Source organism: Dama dama, chromosome 15 (assembly GCF_033118175.1).
Source record: "Dama dama isolate Ldn47 chromosome 15, ASM3311817v1, whole genome shotgun sequence".
In the NCBI taxonomy this organism is placed as follows: Eukaryota; Metazoa; Chordata; class Mammalia; order Artiodactyla; family Cervidae; genus Dama; species Dama dama.
Genome location: NC_083695.1, coordinates 80,071,535 through 80,090,097, shown reverse-complemented (window position 1 = coordinate 80,090,097; position 18,563 = coordinate 80,071,535). Strand labels below are relative to the sequence as shown.

Sequence of the window (18,563 nt, the reverse complement as noted above, 5' to 3'; positions counted from 1 at the left end):
CCTGTGAATTGTTGAGAAAACAGCTTATATTAAAAAGGTCTGCAGGTGGGCTTTTAAGTTAATTGGATCTGACCCCACACCAAAAAAAAAAAAAGGTTATAAAAATCATTAAGAATATTTTATTTGAAAACATTATCAAAATAGAATAATGCTAAAGAAAAGGTATATAACCCCATATTTAGTGATTCCTTCTGTCAACATATTTTTATAACATTATTTATTTACGTTAAATTTCTATTTGGCTGTGTCAGGTCTCATTTGCAGCGTGCAGGCTCCAGGGCATGGGGGCTCAGTAGTTGCAGCATGTGACTTAGTTGCCCCAGAATGTGGGATCTTAGTTCCCTGACTAGGGATTGAACCCGCATCTTCTGCATTGGAAGCCTGGAGTCTTAACCACTGGACCACCAGGGAAGTCCCTTGATATAAATGTATTAGCACTAATTGTGCACAGTGCACTGTGCTTATGTGCTAGAAATACAGTACTGAGCAAGGCAAATATGCATCGTTCCCCTCTGAGGGGTTTAACATACATTCTAGATCGGGGCTGTCCACTAGAACTTTCTGCAGTGATGAAAATACTCTGATATCTGTTTGTAGCCACTTGCCATGCAGGGCTACAGAATAATTCCAGTATAGCGAGTACAACTGAAAAACCAGATTTTAAATTTTATTTCGCTTTGGTAGCTTAAAAATTTAAAGCCACACGTGGCTAGCGGCTACTGAATTGGGCAGCCTAGCTCCAAGTTCAGTACTGTGAATGCAAAATTCACTTAAACCGGTAGATTTCCAGAGCCATCTAGCCAGAGTTGATATTGAGAATGGCTCCCAAAGTCTTTCCAGATCCTTGCTCGTTAGACAAATACTTCATCAACAAGCACATGTTTTGCCTATCTGTAAATTCAACTTCACCAAAGAACCCTGAGTTAATCCAGCTTCTGATTCTGAAAGCCTTCTCCCTTGGGCCTGTTTATGATAGTTTAAATTCTCCTTATCATCCCAAGGGAAAGTATTTGACACAAGTCTTGAAGAGAAAGGGGAGGGGTGGGGCGATGGTAGTGCTTTAGCTTCTCAGCTGATTAAAGAATTATTGTTGCTCCCTCCTTGTCGACTCCATCCCTGCCATCTACATGCACACACACACACACACGTGCACACGCACACACACATCTGTTGAAGAGCACAGTGGTTCACCCTCTACGTAACGATGAACCCCTTTCTGGAATCCATGCTCACGTGTCAGCAGCTTTGCGTCGGAATGGATGCATTTGACTCTGCACGTTCATTGCATATCTTACCAGCTGCTGTTTAGATTTCACTCTGAATAGTTTGTGTCCTCAGCAGAAAGAACAAAGTAGAAAGAGACAGGCACCCTCTGGGGCTTGTCCTAGAGACATGAGGCAACCATTAGTAAAATGGAGTGGCCAAGAGGTGGCAGCTCCAAATGCCCTGCTGGAAAGTTGAAGAAGTGCAGAAAAGATGTTGACCTGGGAGCTGGAGGCACTGCTTGCTGGGGAGCTCAGGTAAGTCTCTGTGCGTGGCCAGGTCTGCTTTCTTCCCCAGCAAGACTGCACCAGATTTGGACCTAGATTGTATGATGGCCAGGACTAACTTTATACACACACACACACACACACACACACACACACACTGAAAAACATATATAGTTGCACCAGGTCTTAGTTTTGGCATCTGGGATCTAGTTCCCTGACCAGGGATCAAACCCGGGCCCCCTGCATTGGCAGTGCAGAGTCTTCGTCACTGGACCACCAGGAAAGTCTCCAAGGCTAGCTTATAATCCATTCTTGGTACCACCTCTCCTCCAGAGACACACCCAGAACAGGGCTGTCCCTTGCAGGGACAGTTGGCTCCATCACTCTGCAGCCCTCCGCTCCACCTTCACGCTGGTCATCCCCTGGAATCGGGTGGCATGAACATCAAGGGCAGGTCTGGAAGGGGAAGGTCGCAGAGGGCTCTGTGTACCCAGGATGGCTGTGGGCACGGCTGGGGACGCACAGCGGGAGAAGGGTCTGTCCTACCCTCTCTGCTGTCACGAATTATATTTCTCGGAGGCACATGTCCTTTCAGCCTTGGCCTCAGACCTGCCCCCACCCACCCGCAGGCTGTCCTACAGTGCTCTTTGTTGAGTCACGGAAGACTCCAAAAGCTGGGCGCTGGGACATCAGCAGGCTTTGGGGCCAGTTCAGTCACCAGCTTTCCTTGGGACCACTACCACTGTTAGGAGGAAGAAGAGCCACGGTTGGACCTAGATCAAGTCTTGGGAAAGAGGAGCTGGCTTCTCGCACTGGGAAGGAATGAGACTGGATGAGGAGCAGCCTGCAGCCCCACGCCACATTCCTCTCCATCCTAAAGCTTCCACACCTCACCCGCCTCCCAGTGGCGTACAAGGACTCAGAGTCAGGACAGGCTGTTTCTTCCAGGCCTTGGTTATGACACTCCCCGATGGCAGAGAGCCGAGTGGAAACCAGGCTTCTCTCTTCAGGAACAGGTTCTTTCCTGGAGGGGAAGAGATGGGAGTTTATCGTCAGCCTCTTCCAGAGCTGTCAAAAATGAAGGACATTTTCCCTTTAACGTCATCCTTGTGCAGGTTCCGTGTTCTGCAGCCTCTCAGAAGATACACAGGCCTCTCCCTGTGATCCAGGGAAGCGATGCTCCCTCAAAGTGCTCCCCTGGTGCACCGGCCATCTGGTCACCCCAGAATGGGAGATTCCAGGACCCCATACCAGAACTACTGCATCAGAATCCTTGGGTTGGGGGACACCTTGAAATCTGCCCTGAGACTTCCTTTGGGGGAACAAACCTATTCATGTGGGAGAAGCCCCTAGAGCAGAATCTTCATGACAAGTACCCCAGCTGGCTCAGCTTCAGGAGGAATGTTTTGGTAGGAAGAGAGGGCTGGGAGCAGGCTCGCCTCCCTCATGGTACAGGGAAGAGAGTGGACCGGCAGCCAGGAGTCCTGACTCCTCCCGGCACTTCTGGGAGCCATACAGACACTTCAGTGCCTAAGTCTTCAGGCTCTTCTTCCCCGCAGTGGGGGGAGGCTGAAGGGCCTGTGAGCTAGGGCTTGTCCATCCATCTCATCTTAGTTTAAATGTCTGGGCAAAAGAAGGACAGAAGAAGGACTTCTGGGCTTCAAAGCAGTGTATCCGCCCCTACTGTTGATTCCCAGACAGTTTTATCTTGATGGTTTTTTAATTCCTTCAGTAAGATGGCTTGATTTCTACTTATGAAGGTTTAATACATAAATATATTTAAATACATATATTATTTATTTACTACACCTGTATTTATTTTTCATTATAAACATAACATATGCTCATAGTAAAAAGGAAAGCAAGCAATACAAACATTACAGAAATGCCTCCCCCCGATGGCCACCTGTGATCATACTTCTCAGAGATGATTCTTATTGACAATTAGATGTATGTTCTTCTAAGAAGAACAACAACAACCAAAAAAAAAAGCGATTGAGCAGCAGTGGCAGAACTAATCTTTACTAAGTGCTCACTCCCTGTCAGGCAATGTGTTAGGTGCTGTATGCAGACCATCCATTTCAACCTTACAACAACACCCGCAAGGTAAGAATTTTTCTCCCTAATTAGCGTTGGGGAAATGTTACATATACCAACACCAATCATTTTTGTAAAAGTGTGGTGATGCTCTTACTGTACTAACCTGCTCCTTTCATTCTTAAGGTACTGTAAACATCTTTCCTAATCATAAATGTGAAACTTCGAACATCCACAGAACATTCACTTACATGAAGTCATTATAATCAAGCAATCCCCAAAGGATTTCTGTTGCATTGTAACAAACAATGCTACTGTGAGCAAATTTTTAATGGATATCTTTGTGTATTTGTGTGAGCATTTCCATAGGATAAATTTCTAGGAGTGGAAACAGTAGGTCAATATACACATATCAAATCATTATACAGTACACCTTAAACTAGTACAATGATATACGTCCACTACATCTCAATAAAACTGGAAAAAATGTAGAGTCTTAATTCCAACAGAGCTTTACAAAAATAGAGAAAGAAACAGTAGATCCAACAGGGCATATGAATAAAAATGTTAATAGTTTTCTATACAATCTAGATGACTGAAAATAAACTGTATTTGAGTGTCTCATTTATGTGCTGGAAGTGTTGGTCACTCAGTTGTGCCCGACTCTTTGTGACCTCATGGACAGTAGCCTACCAGACTCCTCTTCCATGGGATTCTCTAGGCAAGAATACTGGAATGGGTTGCCATTCCTTTCTCCAGGGGATCTTCCTGACCCAGGAATCAAACCCGGGTCTCCCGAATTGCAGGTAGAGTCCTTACTGTCTGAGCCACCAGTGCTTTCTGTCTATGTGCAGAAGGTCTTTTCAAATATAAATCCCAGTCCAAAGAGAGGATCAGGACATCTGCCAGATCTGCTTTTAGATTCTTGGTTCTGCCACTAAATAGCTATGAAACCAGGAGCCACGAAAAAATACATCAGTAAACACTGGAGGCCTTTATATCTTCCTGTGTAAAACGGCAACCCAGTAAGATCTATTTTCCAAAGGCCTCTTTGGCTCTACCATTCCTTGATTTGATTCATCCTTTTTAGTCCTCTGCATTTGTTTTCTTATTTATGAGAAAAAATACTTCCCACCTTTCAGGATCAATGAGTTAATGCATCAATTAGTTGTGTGTGTGCCAAGTCGCTTCAGTCGTGTCTGACTCTTTGAGACCCTATAAACGGTACCCCGCTAGGTGCCTCTGTCCATGGGATTCTCCACGCAAGAATACTCGAGTGGGTTGCCATGCCCTCCTCTAGGGAATCTTTCTGACCCAGGGATTGAATCTGAGTCTCTTATGTCTCCTGCATTGGAAGGTGGGTTCTTGACCACTAGCGCCACCTAGGAAGCTCATCAATTAGTTTAGACCCTTCAAACTTTCAAGTGCTAAGCAGTTCTGTTAGTACTTGTAGAACATGCAAACTTTGCTGGATATAACCTTCAAACTGTTTTGACTTCTAAAATTCTTCCTGAGTCTTTAAGAAAACAAGACGATCATTGAATCCAAGAGGCCACTGATGTCTCAACATTCTGGACATGATGAGTAGCAGGAGGTGTTTGGGAAGGCCGATATGGTATCACATCTCCCTGGGGAATCTTGGCTTCCCGGAATGAGTATTTCCAACTGTCCATTCCCTAACAAAGAAGAGATTGTGTGGACCATGACCTCACAGAACACACAGTGTATTTTAGATGAGAAACTTACCCAATCTCTGTCTGTGGTGTTTGGGACAAAGTCTGAGATAATAAGGCCTTACATGTTCACTGGGTTCCATAGACATTATTCCATTTGGACCTCTCAGCATCCCTGATGCAAAAGCCAGAGAGAGGAGGGTTATTTCCATTGTTAAGATGCAGATGGAAAAATTCAGAGAGGTGTGCTGACTGCCTGGTGTCACACAGTGGTGAGGGGCAGAGACCAGCACAGAGTCCAAAGCCTGTCCTGGCTTGGTGGAGGTGGGCCCCAGCACATTACTCTCCAGATCTTTCCTGCTGACCCTTTTTAATGGCTGGAGTCCTTTTCAGTGTCCTCTCCAGTGAGGATGTAACCAGTTGAGAAGGTTTAACACCTTGGTCTTGTAAGGAGCATGTACAGGCTGTTGTGTGAAATTTCTCTGAATTTGGGATACGACCGATGGTGAGTTTTATTTTCTAAAACACAAGAGAGAGGAACATTAAATGGCTAAAGATTATCCTTAGGATTGTTGATTCTCAATTTCAATCTGTCCTCATTCACACCCTGTGAAGCTGGGTTTGAAGAAAATCTGGGCAGGAAAAAGCCGGGATGACCTTATATATTCAGGGGGAAGATGGGTTTTTATTCTCTGGCCTCCACTGGCCTGAGACTTCAGGGCAGATTCCAGAGTACATTGGGGTTTCCTGGGTGGTGCTAGTGGTAAAGAATCTGCCTGCTAAAGCAGGAGATGCAAGAGATGCGGGTTCGATCCCTGGGTCGGGAAGATGCCCTGGAGGAGGAAAATGGCAACCCATTACAGTATTATTGCCTGAAAAATTCCATCCACAAGAGGAACCTGGGGGATACAGTCCATGGGGTCACAAAAGGTCAGACATCACTGAGCAGCTGAGCACACACACACAATCAGAGTACATTAATCCTGCCCAGAAATGCCCATTTGTACCAAGAATTAAAAAGCCTCTTGTAACCAGAGAATCCAAATAAGACCACTAGACAGGACCAGCCTCTGACAAAATTGGGAGGAAACTAAAGCTCTCTGTGTTTTTTCTACAATCTAGCATCTCCTCCCCTTCTACACTCACACATTCTCTCCCCTCCCTGACCCCAGCCCCTGCTCACCCCAAATTCCTATTTCCATCAGCTTCCTTTCTCAAGGATGGAATATGCATCTGCTTGGTTCAACTATTCTAAAACATTATCAGTCTTTGACTACCCCCTCTAGGCTTCCCTTGTGGCTCAGAGGGTAAAGAATCTGCCTGCAATGGAGGAGGCCCAGATTTGATCCCTCTTGGGAAGATCCCCAGAGAAGGGAATGGCTACCCACTCCAGTATTCTTGCCCGGAGAATTCCGTGGACAGAGGAACCTGGAGGGCTATAGTCCATGGGGTTGCAAAGAGTTAGACACTACTGAGAGACTAACACACACACATACACACTTTTGGTTCCACATGTCCCCTCTTCCAACATTATTTTCCTTCCAGAGACCAGCTATTTGAATTTTAGAAAGGACCGGGTATTCGTTTTTAACATAAAGAAATAGATCAGGAATGGTGGGGTGAGCAAGTTGGGGAATTTTTTGATCTTCCAATAATCATGTCAGTGAACACCCCGTATTTCCCAATAGCACACAGGAGAAAGTGAGGAGGCAGAATGGGCCCAAAACAAACGTTGTCTGCCACTCTTATGCAAGTGAGTGCATAGTGTAGAAGGCAGTCTTGATAAACTGCAGTCAGCGATGCCCAGGTGGAGTTCCTGGATCTGCTCCCAGGCAAAAACCCTTTTCTTGGCTTCAGAGCTGATGCCTGGGTCTCTGGATGAGAGTGTTGTTTGGTAACTTTCAGAAGATTATATTAAACACTTGGCCCCAGTGTGGGTTTTTGGCAGAGGAAATACATCACAGTTACTAGATTGTTGGGCTGGACTCCTGAAAGCTCCCTCTTTTTCCACCACACAAACTCCTATCCTAGGCTTCAAAACCCAAGCCAAGCATCCCTTTCTCTGAGACATCTTTCTGGCCTCCCTCAAATAGATTAACTTCATTTTTCCTCTGTGATCCCATGGCCCTCTGCTCATATCTCAAGGCACACACTGTACCTGCAACTAGCACATACTTGTTTTATCCACTAATCTGCAAGCTCTTTAAACTCAAAGATCATTTTTGTAGCTCTAGGACCTAGCAGAGAATCCAACATACAATAGATGTTCAATAAATGGCGAGTGAGCAAATGAATGAAGGAATGAATGAGTCCTTGCTTTAACACTATTTATATATCGTAGACAACTCACTCATTCTTACTAAGTTTCCTCATTTAGACAGTAGGGGCAGTACAATTTGTCTAACCAACAAGGTTATTGTGTGATGCAATGAGATAAGACATATTTAATCATAAACTCTCATAGCTGGAAGAAATTTGAGAGATCTTCCAATAGAGCAGTTTTTAGAAATTTTAAGCCAAGTCACTATTCCCTCAAGGAAAGGTAACAGGAAATTCAGACATAAAAAAGTAATGATAAATATACCCTACTCTCTCTAGTTGAGGCCCTGAACACTGTCCCTCTCCTCCCTTCTCCTCCTGTCTTTGTCTCAGGTTTCCAAGAAGTACAGTTTGAAAATCAACCGTCTCTCACTTTAGAGAGAAGAAACTCAAATTCACTTGTCAGAGAAGGAAGTGACCTTCCCAAGGTCACGTGGCTCATCAGAAATAAAATAAGACCTGGAAAGGGATAACGATACTGGGACTTACTAATAGGCAGAAACATGATGAGCCTTTTAAGGATATATGTACATGTAACCCCATGGACTGTAGTCTGCCAGGCTCTTCTGTCCCATGGTATTTTCCAGACAAGAATACTGGAGAGGGTTGTCATTTCCTACTCCAGGGGATAGTCCCGATCCAGGGATTGAACCTGTGTTTCCTTCATCTCCTGCATCGGCAGGTAGGTTCTTTACCATAGCACCACCTGGGAAGCCCAGTTAGTATTACCATTATCCCTAATTTCACAGAAGAGAAAATTGAAGCACCATTTGGTTGAAGGAGGCGGGATGTAGAGCCTGTCTGACTTCCCTGCAAGCTCTTTTTTTGCCAGGTCATGCTGAGTTTGAGGTCTTGAACCCAGCTGTTTCAGTCTCCTAGCCCAGGGCTCCCTCCAAATACTACTTTATACGAAAGAATTTTAAAAGGGTCCTAAAATAACATTCTTGTTATTTAGATATATAGTATGAAGTGTTGTTTACGCTTCTGATTCTCTTATTTACATTCGGCAGCTGAGGACCGAAACATCTCATTTGTCTTCAGAGCATCGTTCAGATGCCAACCAAGGCCTTGATCTTGTTCCTTCTTGCCCTGGCCGGAGCCAATCAGCAACACTCACCTCCCCCTGGATGGACCGGCTGAGAAACAAGGAGACCTCCTCTAGGCTTTGGGGCGTCAGGTCATTCACGGCCAAAAGGTGATCTCCATGAAAAAATAAGCATCCCAGATGCGGGGGCGCATCCCACTGAGCCACACTGCAATGAGGATACAGCATTCAACACAAGTGTGAGACGGTGCCCACTGGGAATGCCGGGCACAGATGGGGACACAGACTGGGCTCCTCACTCTAGTCTATTCTACCACTACTGTTACTAATTTCTTTAGCTGTGTTTCACCATATTGGAAACAAACTCCTTTTTCTATTTGGAATATTTTTTCCTTATCATTACTCTACCAGCCTGAACCTTCCTCCAAAGTCCTGCTCCAACATGCTACCTCTACAAAGCCCTCATCACACTTCCTTTAGCTTAATTAATCTCTCCTGTCTCTGGGTTTCTATTGTATTGTGTGAGCCCCTCACTTATTGTATATTTAAATAAAATGCTATTTTATATTTACTTGTTTATGTAGCTGTCTTTTCCACCAGGCTTTGAGACTCTAGGCATATGGTACCACCCTTAAAATATTTTTTATAATCCTATAAACAGAAGATGCTAAGTATTTATTGAAAGTGGGCACACAATGATTACACAATGAATAGCTAATGAGCACGTAAATGAATTAACAGATGAGCAAGCTCAGACACAGAAGTGTATAGTTCCTGTCAAATACTGTGTTGAGCCTGGGATTGTGGTAAGTCTAGAAAAATGGCAAGCTATGGTTCCTGCCCTCTAATAAAATTATTAGACAGTTGATATGTGATGTTTATGTTAACAAGCTTTTTTCTCTTATAAAATCATCTTCCGTCAAAATGAGTTACAGAGTCTTAAAAAGAATATACAGTCAAACAAACAGTGGTCATCCTAAGGAAATTCTCTGCCACACAGTCTCCTGCGTCTGAGTTTCCTGACCAGCAGGTGTTTAGCTGATGTCTGGACATCTTCTACCCTGGCATGCCGTTTTCTTTTAGATCTTAGATTCTTGTTGACTTCAGTAACTTCATTCATTTATAAAATAATCACTGATCATTGATTGGCAATGGTTTCCTTGGACCATACATATCCCTGCCTACTTCAAAACAGCAAAAATTTACTGTTTCCTGGAATTTTGGGTCCTTCTATACCACCCACCCTCAGCTGACTCTCCTATACAACAATATTCTCAATCAAAGACCCTTTGTGACAACAGCATGGAGGAAGGCATGGCAACCCACTCCAGTATTCTTGCCTGGAGAATCCCATGGACAGAGGAGCCTGGAAGGCAATAGTTCATAGGTTTGCACAGAGTTGGACATGACTGAAGAGACTCAGCACGCATGCACAACAGCGACACAAGTCCAAGTTCTCCAATCAGTTTTGCCACGTACAGTACTTCAAGATATAATTCTTGTTTTCATTCTCATCCAACCCCATTTATAATCAATAACCCTCAAATCTCCTACCTACCATATCCGTCCTGCAGCTTCTTTGAGAACAAGATAATTTTTGATGTCAGGAGGAGAAAGAAACATGTTCAGTTTCTGCACTTGGCTTTCATCCAGGATATTACTGTAAGATAAGATGTTTGCAAAAATCAGGCAGCCATCACAGACTCTGATCTGTACTTTCTGAGTGGACTTTGGCCTCTGACACCTGAGACGGTATTGTCCATTTAAAGATTATCTAAAACATTTGGAGAAGAACATAGATTTAAGTCCTCATTAATGCTCTCCCTCCTCCCTCCTGGAATGGGTTAATGATGGTAGACAATGAAAAAGAAGTAAAAATTGGACTAAATTCATTATGTATCACATCAGATTGCACATTTCTCCACTGAAGGAGACACCAGAAAGAGTTAAAATTGAGAACAATCTCATCAAATGTTCTTGGTGTCATTTAAAACCTAATTGTTCCCCCCTCCTAGTCTATAACCAAACCTGACATGGCTTGCATGCCCGTAATTTTAATAGTAAAATCTGGGTGATGTGCTAACCTGATCAGAAAGATCCAAAATTCCAGGATCTGAAAGACCAGCTAACAGAGAATTTTTTTAAAGTATTTGAAAGTGCCCCCTGCTGCCCAGGGACCACTGTAGTCCTAGCTCTGGTACTTACTGTCCTTGACCACCACTTCAGGGACAAGGCCAAGGTCAGATTCTTGGCCGAGTTGGAGATTTTTAGGAACTACTTGAAAATGTGAATTCTGAGTACAAAAGGAAGTTTGCCTTGCTCTATGGGCCCATAACATTTTAGAAATGAAGACTTTACTTGATTAATATAGACAGTTGCACAACAGTTAGTGAGGCTGACTGCTTTGTGTCAATCGTGGTCTGTGCTTCGGAATTGGCAGGTGGAAGATAAAAGTGAGTTCCCGAGGCTTGTTCTTGCTGATGAAGCTCCCCATTCTGGATCTCTGCCAGGGGCTGAAATTCCTCTTTGCCATCAACAGACTCAAGGGACAGTTCTTTGAGAAGACTAGAGCAGAAGAAGTTAACACAAAAGCTTTTTCAGCATGTCTGTCTACAACTTTCCACGGTGTGTGAATCAGATTTAAGTAGCTAACAGCCGTGTAAAAATTAACAGTGTTTTGAAGTATAACCAACCAGCAGAATCCCAACCACAGTCAGAATTAAATCCAATAGAATTTCCTTCTAAAAATGGATATGGAATCAAAATAGCTCTCTACATTGGGACGGTTTGGAGACAGAAGTCAGAGTGTGAGAGATGTAAATGCAAAATAGGAAAGAACTGCCCCACAAGACAGAAAATGCCCCAAGAATGTCACTAAGCGTTTTCTATAGGTAGGGAAACCATTCTCACTTTTTCTTGTTTTGAGATTAATAATATGCTGAATTTGGTCTATGGTAATGCATTTGTGTTATTATATCAATCCTTTAAATGAACTGACAGCAATTGTTCTAGAACAGTACATTAGCTAAGGGCAAATTTTAGAGTATGGCAGTTTTACTTACCAGGATTTCATTGACATGTAACGACGCTCAGCTGTCTTGGAGACCTGGTCTGGACTACGAAGTCCAATGGGGACAGTGAGTTCCCCAGAATCATTGGCGGCAATAATATTATCCAACTATAGAAAAGAGGCAGAGATATAAGGATGCAAGTCTACCAATAAGCCAGGTACCTTGTTGCCCCCTTCTTGATGGCTCTGGTCCCTGAAACCGTAAGTACCTCTACCATTGAACAGCGGTGCTCGTTCTGAGAGAACGATCCAGCAAAATTTCTGCAGACTCACTGTTTTCTTCTCTTGGGTTCCCCACACTCCTGATACAAGTGCACTACTGAACTAAATTGCTATTTATTTTTTCGTTTCATCACTAGGCAGTTAATGACATGAACTCTTTTTCTCCCAACCGGTGCTATTATAGAATAATATCACCTGGGTCAAAGACTCTGACACAATGCAGGGCTGGCCTCTCTCTGTAGAGAGCAGGCTACTCTGCTCACAGGCAGACAAACTGCTTCAAGGGGCTGTGAAGGTCCTAGAAAATACTGCCCTCTGGGGGCTCCCCACCAAGGTGGTCAGAATTGAGTCATTTGGGGCAATGGTTTCTCAAAATTTCCTAAGGGCTTTTGACGGCCTACCTAAAAAATCATCAACCATTATTGGAACATTTCATTCCAGACAAGCCAGCCCTCCCACTACACCCCTTACAAACAGTGTGCTTCTAGTGCCCATTTCATGCTGTTTTCTTTGCCTGGAGTGCCCCCTTTCCCCTCTGTCCATGTGCATGCTAAGTCGCTTCCATTGTGTCTGACTCTTTGAGACCCTATGGACCACAGCCTGCCAGGCTCCTCTGTCCATGGGATTCTCCAGGCAAGAATACTGGAGTGGCTTGCCGTGCCCTCTTCCAGAGGATCCTCCCAACCCGGGAATCAAACCCAAGTCTCTTATATCTCCTGTATTAGCAGGCAGATTCTTTACCACTAGCTCCACCTGGGAAGCCCTCCCTTCTGTCTAATGATGCTGTATTCAGGCCTGGCCTGAGGTCTTTCTGACCACACTAACCACTGCCAACATTTCCCTTCTCTGAACTTCTATGGCACAGTGTTGCACTTAATTTTTGTAACGGTCTTCTGTTGTTTTTTTTTTTAAGATTTTTTTTTGAGGTGGACTATTTTTAAAGTCTTTAGTGAAATTGTTAAAATATGGTTTCTGTTTCATGTTTTGGTTTTCTGGTGCAAAGCACATGGGATCCTAGCTCCCGGACCAGGGATAGAACCCACACTCCCTTCACTGGAAGGCAAAGTCTTAACCACTGGACTGCCAGGGAAGTTACTAGCTTAGTTTTATTTGCCTAACTAGACCTTGCATCTCATAAAGTACCTAGAAAATGCCGGACATTATAGCTTAGTGTTCATATCACCTGACCGATTGGTTCGACGGTCATGAAAAGACTAGTTGCTGTCACTGTGTCCCAGAGAACACAGCTGTGAAAAAATCTGGGGTAAAGCAGGGTCCTGTGGTCACATGTTATGAATTGAGTTTTGCTTGGCTGTTTATAAGGCACCACTGCATACTAAAGGCTCTGAGAATTCTACAGCAAAAGAAGCTTGTGTAAATTACTTTGATTTACTGTTTCTAGAAGTTACTTGACCTCAGAATGCTTCCTTCATATGAACACAAGTCATCATTTTGCAAACACCCCTCCCCCTGGTTTGAGAACTCTTGCCCCCCTCCCCCCAATTCTGTCTTCCTACCTTCTATTTCCATTCTCTTTTCTCCATTGTCCACCTTGAATATAGTTGCTAGGTTAATAGTGAGTGCTCAGTCAAGTCTGACTCTTTACGACCCCAGGGACTGTAGCTTCCAGCCTCCTCTATCCATGGAATTTTCCAGGCAAGAATACTGGAGTGGGCTGCCATTTCCTACTCTAGGGGATCATCCCCACCCAGGGGCTGAACCTGTGTCTCCTGCATTGGCAGGTGGATTCTTTACCACTGAGCCAGCTGGGAAGCCCAGGGTTAACAGTACTAGAAGATAATTTGGTTTTGCTCCTTCCTGATTGAGAAGCTGCTACTGCCCCCTATGTTGCCTGTAGCATGACGTCAACTTGGCATTCATAATCCATCATGGTCTGACTGAGTCTTTTTACTGGTTTTTGTGCATTTTCCCCCAATAGGCCACTTGTTAATGTTAGGTTAGAGCTCATCTAAACTATTCATCATACATGTATCAAATACCATCCTGTATCTTGAAGCTTTCCCTGACTCCAGTGGAGACAGAAATTTTTTTTTTCCTATTGCCTCCAGGGCTCTTTTTTTTTTTTAAAAAAATTATTGACATTTAGCTGATTTACAATGTTAATTTCTACTGTACAGCAGAGTGATTCAGTTATATATTATATAAATACATTCTTTTTCATATTCTTTACCTTTATGGCTTATCACAGGTTATTGAATACAGTTACCTGTGCTATATTATAGGACCTTGCTGTTTGCTTCCAGAGTTCTTTGACCACACCTCTGCTGGAGCATCGTCCTGTTAAGACTGGTAAGACTGTGAGCTCGGTGGGGGAGGGGGGGGGGGGCAGGCATGATATCAGGTCCTTTCTGGCAGCCACCACGCCTAGCATAGGACAGGATTAGTGCACATAAGGCACTCAGTAGGGGCTTCCCAATGATCAGTATACTGATTGGTACATACCACACAGTTTCTCACCCAAGAATATTGTTGTGTCTGTTCATATTTATAGTTTCTATCCAGAATGGAAAAAAGACTCCCCAGCTCCATCCCTCAAGTCTAAATTTCGCCTGGCATATAAGGCCAAATGTCATCTCCATGGAACCTTCCCTGGCCTCTGTCTGAAAGTCAGCTCCCCCTGCCTACCACCCCTCAGGCCCTCTGAGCATTTTACAAGCGACTCTCTTCAGCATAGAGACTTTTTTGTTGTGTGTCCTGGTTAGCTCCTATCAAAGTGTCAACACTGTGAGCACATCACCTATGTCTGATTCGGAACCTAATCTAAGTGCCTGGTAGGGGCTCAGTAAATATTTGTAGAAGGAATAGATGACTAATGGGTGGGAGAGGTTACCTCTAAAAGAATACTCCGAGGACTAATATAATGGCTCTCTTCTTCTGAATCTTGAGAGATTTCTGATGAGAAGTCATGCGATAGGCGAGCTCCTCTGAGTCCTGGAGGATGTTCTTTCACTAAACGCTGAATCAAGAGATCAAGACAGAATGAATGCTTTTTCTTTTTCTTTGCAAGAGACAGAATTAAACCACATGTTTTCTGGAAAAGGCATAATAGAGTAATTGGGTTGAGAACATCCAAGGATCTTCCAGGTTTATATCCAGAAGCCCATACAAATTAACCTTGCTTCTTGAGCCTGGGTTACCACTGATAAAAAACTATAAGCCCATCTTTCAGGCTTTTCTCTACTATTGGGTCCTGGAACTCAAAATAAGTGATTCTCTCTGGTGGGTAGAGTTCTGTCACTAAGCTCTGCCACAAAATCCTTACTCTCCTCTTTTCCTATTTTTCACCCAGTGCCATCTGAGAAGGTAAGTCAAGACACTGCATCTTTTCCCTTTCTGCTCAATATTCCTCTTCTGTGTTCTGCTTGTATACCTCTATTGTTTCCAATGCAATTTTTTAGCATTGATCTTGTGATAACATGAATTATAGGCTTCAAGGTGATCTAGGTTCTACCAATTATTGCTTCCCTCCCTCATAGATACAGGACATTCTGCAAAGTAGCTGCTTTGCTTGGCAGAAAAATTGTTATAATTCAGTTCTTTCAAGAACAATGCCTTAGAGCAAGAGCGGGGGAGGTGGGTTTGGAAAAAAAAACTCTGAATGTTCTCTAGAAAGTCCTTGAAAGAAAGTGACTTTTTATTTTTTAAAGATGTATTTAAGTTGTGTCCATTTTTCTAGCTCCAAGTTCATGCAGCTAGGCCATGCTGAGTTGAGGATGAGGAAGAGTTCCCATTCTACTTTGGAAACAACCACCACAACAGCTCCCAACAATCTAGGTGGTACCCTTAATGGGAACTGATTGGAATACACTGCATGAACAGACAAAATGACCAATAACGTTATCTTTAGGAAGAAGGGTATGGAAGTTGAAAAGCAGGAGGGCAAGAGGCATTTACTGAAAAGAGTTATCCTTCTCAGGCTTTATTCCTACCACCTTTACTGCAAATCCCAAGTGAAGTATTTGGCCTGGTGCATTTGATATGCTACAAAAAGCTTTTAAAATAGTTGGAACTCCTAGATGAAACAGGAGGGTAGGCCCTGTTGAGATGTGCCTGGTACCCAGGGGAAAAAAAGGGGAAAAAAAGAGAATGCCAATGGTTACATCTCTAAGACGCAAAATAGCATCCGTGGCAGAAGGAAAAAAACCCCAGCCTGTTTGTTAATAATATCCATAACTAGGAAGCCTACAAATCTAAGAAAGCTGAGGCAAAATTACAAATCACTTTCAAGGGGCAGATGTATTATAATTTTTTCCTCAAGCGGATTTCATTAGAGATGAAGTTGAAGTCACACACACACACACATACACACACAGAAGTAAGACTGATTTGGGTGAATACACGAAATTAATAAGAACTCTGATATTGCTTCAGGAGTATAAATGGTCAAGTGGTGTTTGGGGAATTTTTTTTTTTTTTTACAGAAGTAATTTTTGCCCTGTGGGTGAAAGGAAAGAGGATGTTGCCAGCCATGCTTTTGTTTAGCTGAAGGATCTCCACCCAATGTGGATATGTACCTGGATGTGTAACAAGGAGCATCCAAAATGAAAGAATAGATTTAGAGGTAGGCAGGGCAAGCAGTGAGGCTTATCATGGTAGATGAAACAGACTAAATACAGGATAGATCCTAGGACCAAGAATCATTCATGATGGATTAGGCTTTGAGGAAGATGTCAAATACAATTGACTTCTGAATCAGCTAGCTCCAGGCATGATGTCCTAACAAAGAGAGATAAGTCTGATTACCATGTCTGGAAGACTGTTTCTTGGCATGGTGGTGCTGACAGCCTCTGACTTGCAGAAAAGTCCAAGGAGAGGGTCTGAAGAGGGCCTTTTATCACCTGATGAGAGTTTCTCCTGCTTATGAAAAAGGAATATTGGAATCAGGGCACAATTGATCCCTGGTCTAGAATGAAGCAACAGCCTGGACTTGGGGTCTCTGTTCCCAGTCTTTGACCACTAGCATTTATACTGCTGGTCAGCCTGCTCCCATTAGGATTAAAGCTGATCTTGTCCCTCTCCTGCTCCCAAACACTTGAGGACTTCCAGCCTGGCCTTCAGAGATGCTCTGAGTTTCCCTGTCTTTTCAACCCTGTATCCCTCTGTACCCAGCCCCTTCTCTCTAATCATCTGAGACACGCCCTAGCTTTCCCTTTCTCCTTGGCCTCTGCTTTTGTTGTAAGCATAGGACAACCTAGAAACCATGTCAAAATGGTACCTAGAGGCCAGTTTCATTAATAAAGGTCTGTCTTAAGAAAAGTGAAATGAGAAGTGAAAGTCACTCAGTCGTGTCCGACTCTTTGAGACCCATGGACTGTATAGTCCAGGCCAGAATACTGGAGTGGGTAGCCTTTCCCTTCTTCAGGGGATCTTCCCCACCCAGGGATTGAACCCAGGTCTCCCACATTGCAGGTGGATTCTTTACCAGCTGAGACACAAGGGAAGCCTATCTTAAGAAAGGACGTTAGGTAAATTTAGCAAAGGTTCTTATGAAGCAAGTAAGCAATTTAAAATTGCTAGCATTTACATCAGAGAAACATTCTATTGAAAATACAAGACAGGTGAAATGCATTTCTATAGAAACCACCATGGACTTAGTCATTCCAAAGGTAGCTGTTATGTACTTTGAATAACAATGATGGAAAATACTGTCGTTTCAGCTACTATTAAAAAAATGCCACAGTTAAATTTTACCCCTCCTACTCCAGTAATGAAAATCTGAAGTGTCTGTATTTTAGCTTTCTTGTAAAACACAAAAGAATTTTTTTCTATTGTTAATCATAAAAATTACAAGGATGTACACTTTCTCACTTATTTATTCCTTGTTAATGCCAGTTGCCAAGCGGGGGAAAAAAGCTTGCATTGTTCCCTTGGGAAAGAGGGCTGTGTTCAGGGGCCCTGCGATTTTATTAGTGATATGGAGTCACCTCTGTATTCTGGTGCGCTGCTTTCATATGCCGGCAGAGTGATGACAAGAAGGAGACCCAGTCTTTAATCTTCTCCCTGTTGAAAGAAATAAACGTTCAGCTGGCATGTGGCAACAATGGGGCCTGCACTCCTCCTGAACCAGAGAATGATTCTTTTATGAACCCTGGAACAGGCAGTGGGGGTAGGTACCAGGCAAATAAGGACTTTTCCCCCTGAGAAGTTTAAATGCCCATCCCCGGCTCCTCACCACCTCCACACTCACACACTAGAATTAACCTTCATGCCACCTCTGTGAGGAAAGCTCAGAGAAATGGGAAGAAAAGTGGGAGGTAACAGTATAATCACAGGGCTTGGCGCTTTTGGCTTTGACACGTATTTCTTTTGTGTTCGTAAGCGGCTCCTTGATCTGTCAGCGCCATTTTGTGTAGCTCTCCAGGTGTCCCTCCGTTAGGGAATGCGTGTGTTTATGAAGGATGTGTTTGAACGAATGTATATCAATCACACCTCCTTTTCTGTCGACTCTCAGGGCAGTTGAAAAGAAAGCTTTTCGCCTTGGGGTTGATCTACAGCAGATCAAGTTTCTTCATACTCTGGCTTGAGCGTTCGCTGCCTCCTCCATACTTCTTCCTCCCCCGACTTTAGCCTCTCTGTCAAGCAGATAATCATCTACAAAGGATTAATTAGGCGTCTTTGCCAGCACCAGAAACTCTTCTTAAAAACTGAAGACTCCTTCAGGGATGGGCACAGCTCCTCCCTAATAT

The 18,563-nt window shown here is 43.6% G+C and overlaps 1 protein-coding gene across 3 annotated transcripts in view; it reads right to left on the bottom strand.

The window, feature by feature from the left end:
- PLEKHS1 (pleckstrin homology domain containing S1) overlaps positions 1–18,563 on the bottom strand; it is a 32,322-nt gene that overhangs the window by 492 nt on the left and 13,267 nt on the right. Inside the window, exons 6-16 of one of the 3 annotated variants that reach the window (XM_061162715.1) lie at positions 17,802–17,877; positions 16,621–16,731; positions 14,708–14,833; positions 11,627–11,742; positions 10,923–11,129; positions 10,123–10,224; positions 8,637–8,772; positions 5,566–5,719; positions 5,274–5,375; positions 2,404–2,514; positions 28–1,912 (exon numbers count right to left, since the gene is read on the bottom strand). In XM_061162715.1, the coding sequence (XP_061018698.1) occupies positions 1,785–1,912; positions 2,404–2,514; positions 5,274–5,375; positions 5,566–5,719; positions 8,637–8,772; positions 10,123–10,224; positions 10,923–11,129; positions 11,627–11,742; positions 14,708–14,833; positions 16,621–16,731; positions 17,802–17,877 (1,369 nt within the window). In that variant the 3' untranslated portion in view covers positions 28–1,784. Of the gene's footprint in view, positions 1–27; positions 1,913–2,403; positions 2,515–2,596; positions 5,720–8,636; positions 8,773–10,122; positions 10,225–10,922; positions 11,130–11,626; positions 11,743–14,707; positions 14,834–16,620; positions 16,735–17,801; positions 17,878–18,563 lie in introns of those variants that run through there. The other 2 variants (XM_061162716.1, XM_061162718.1) reach the window with 2 other exon arrangements.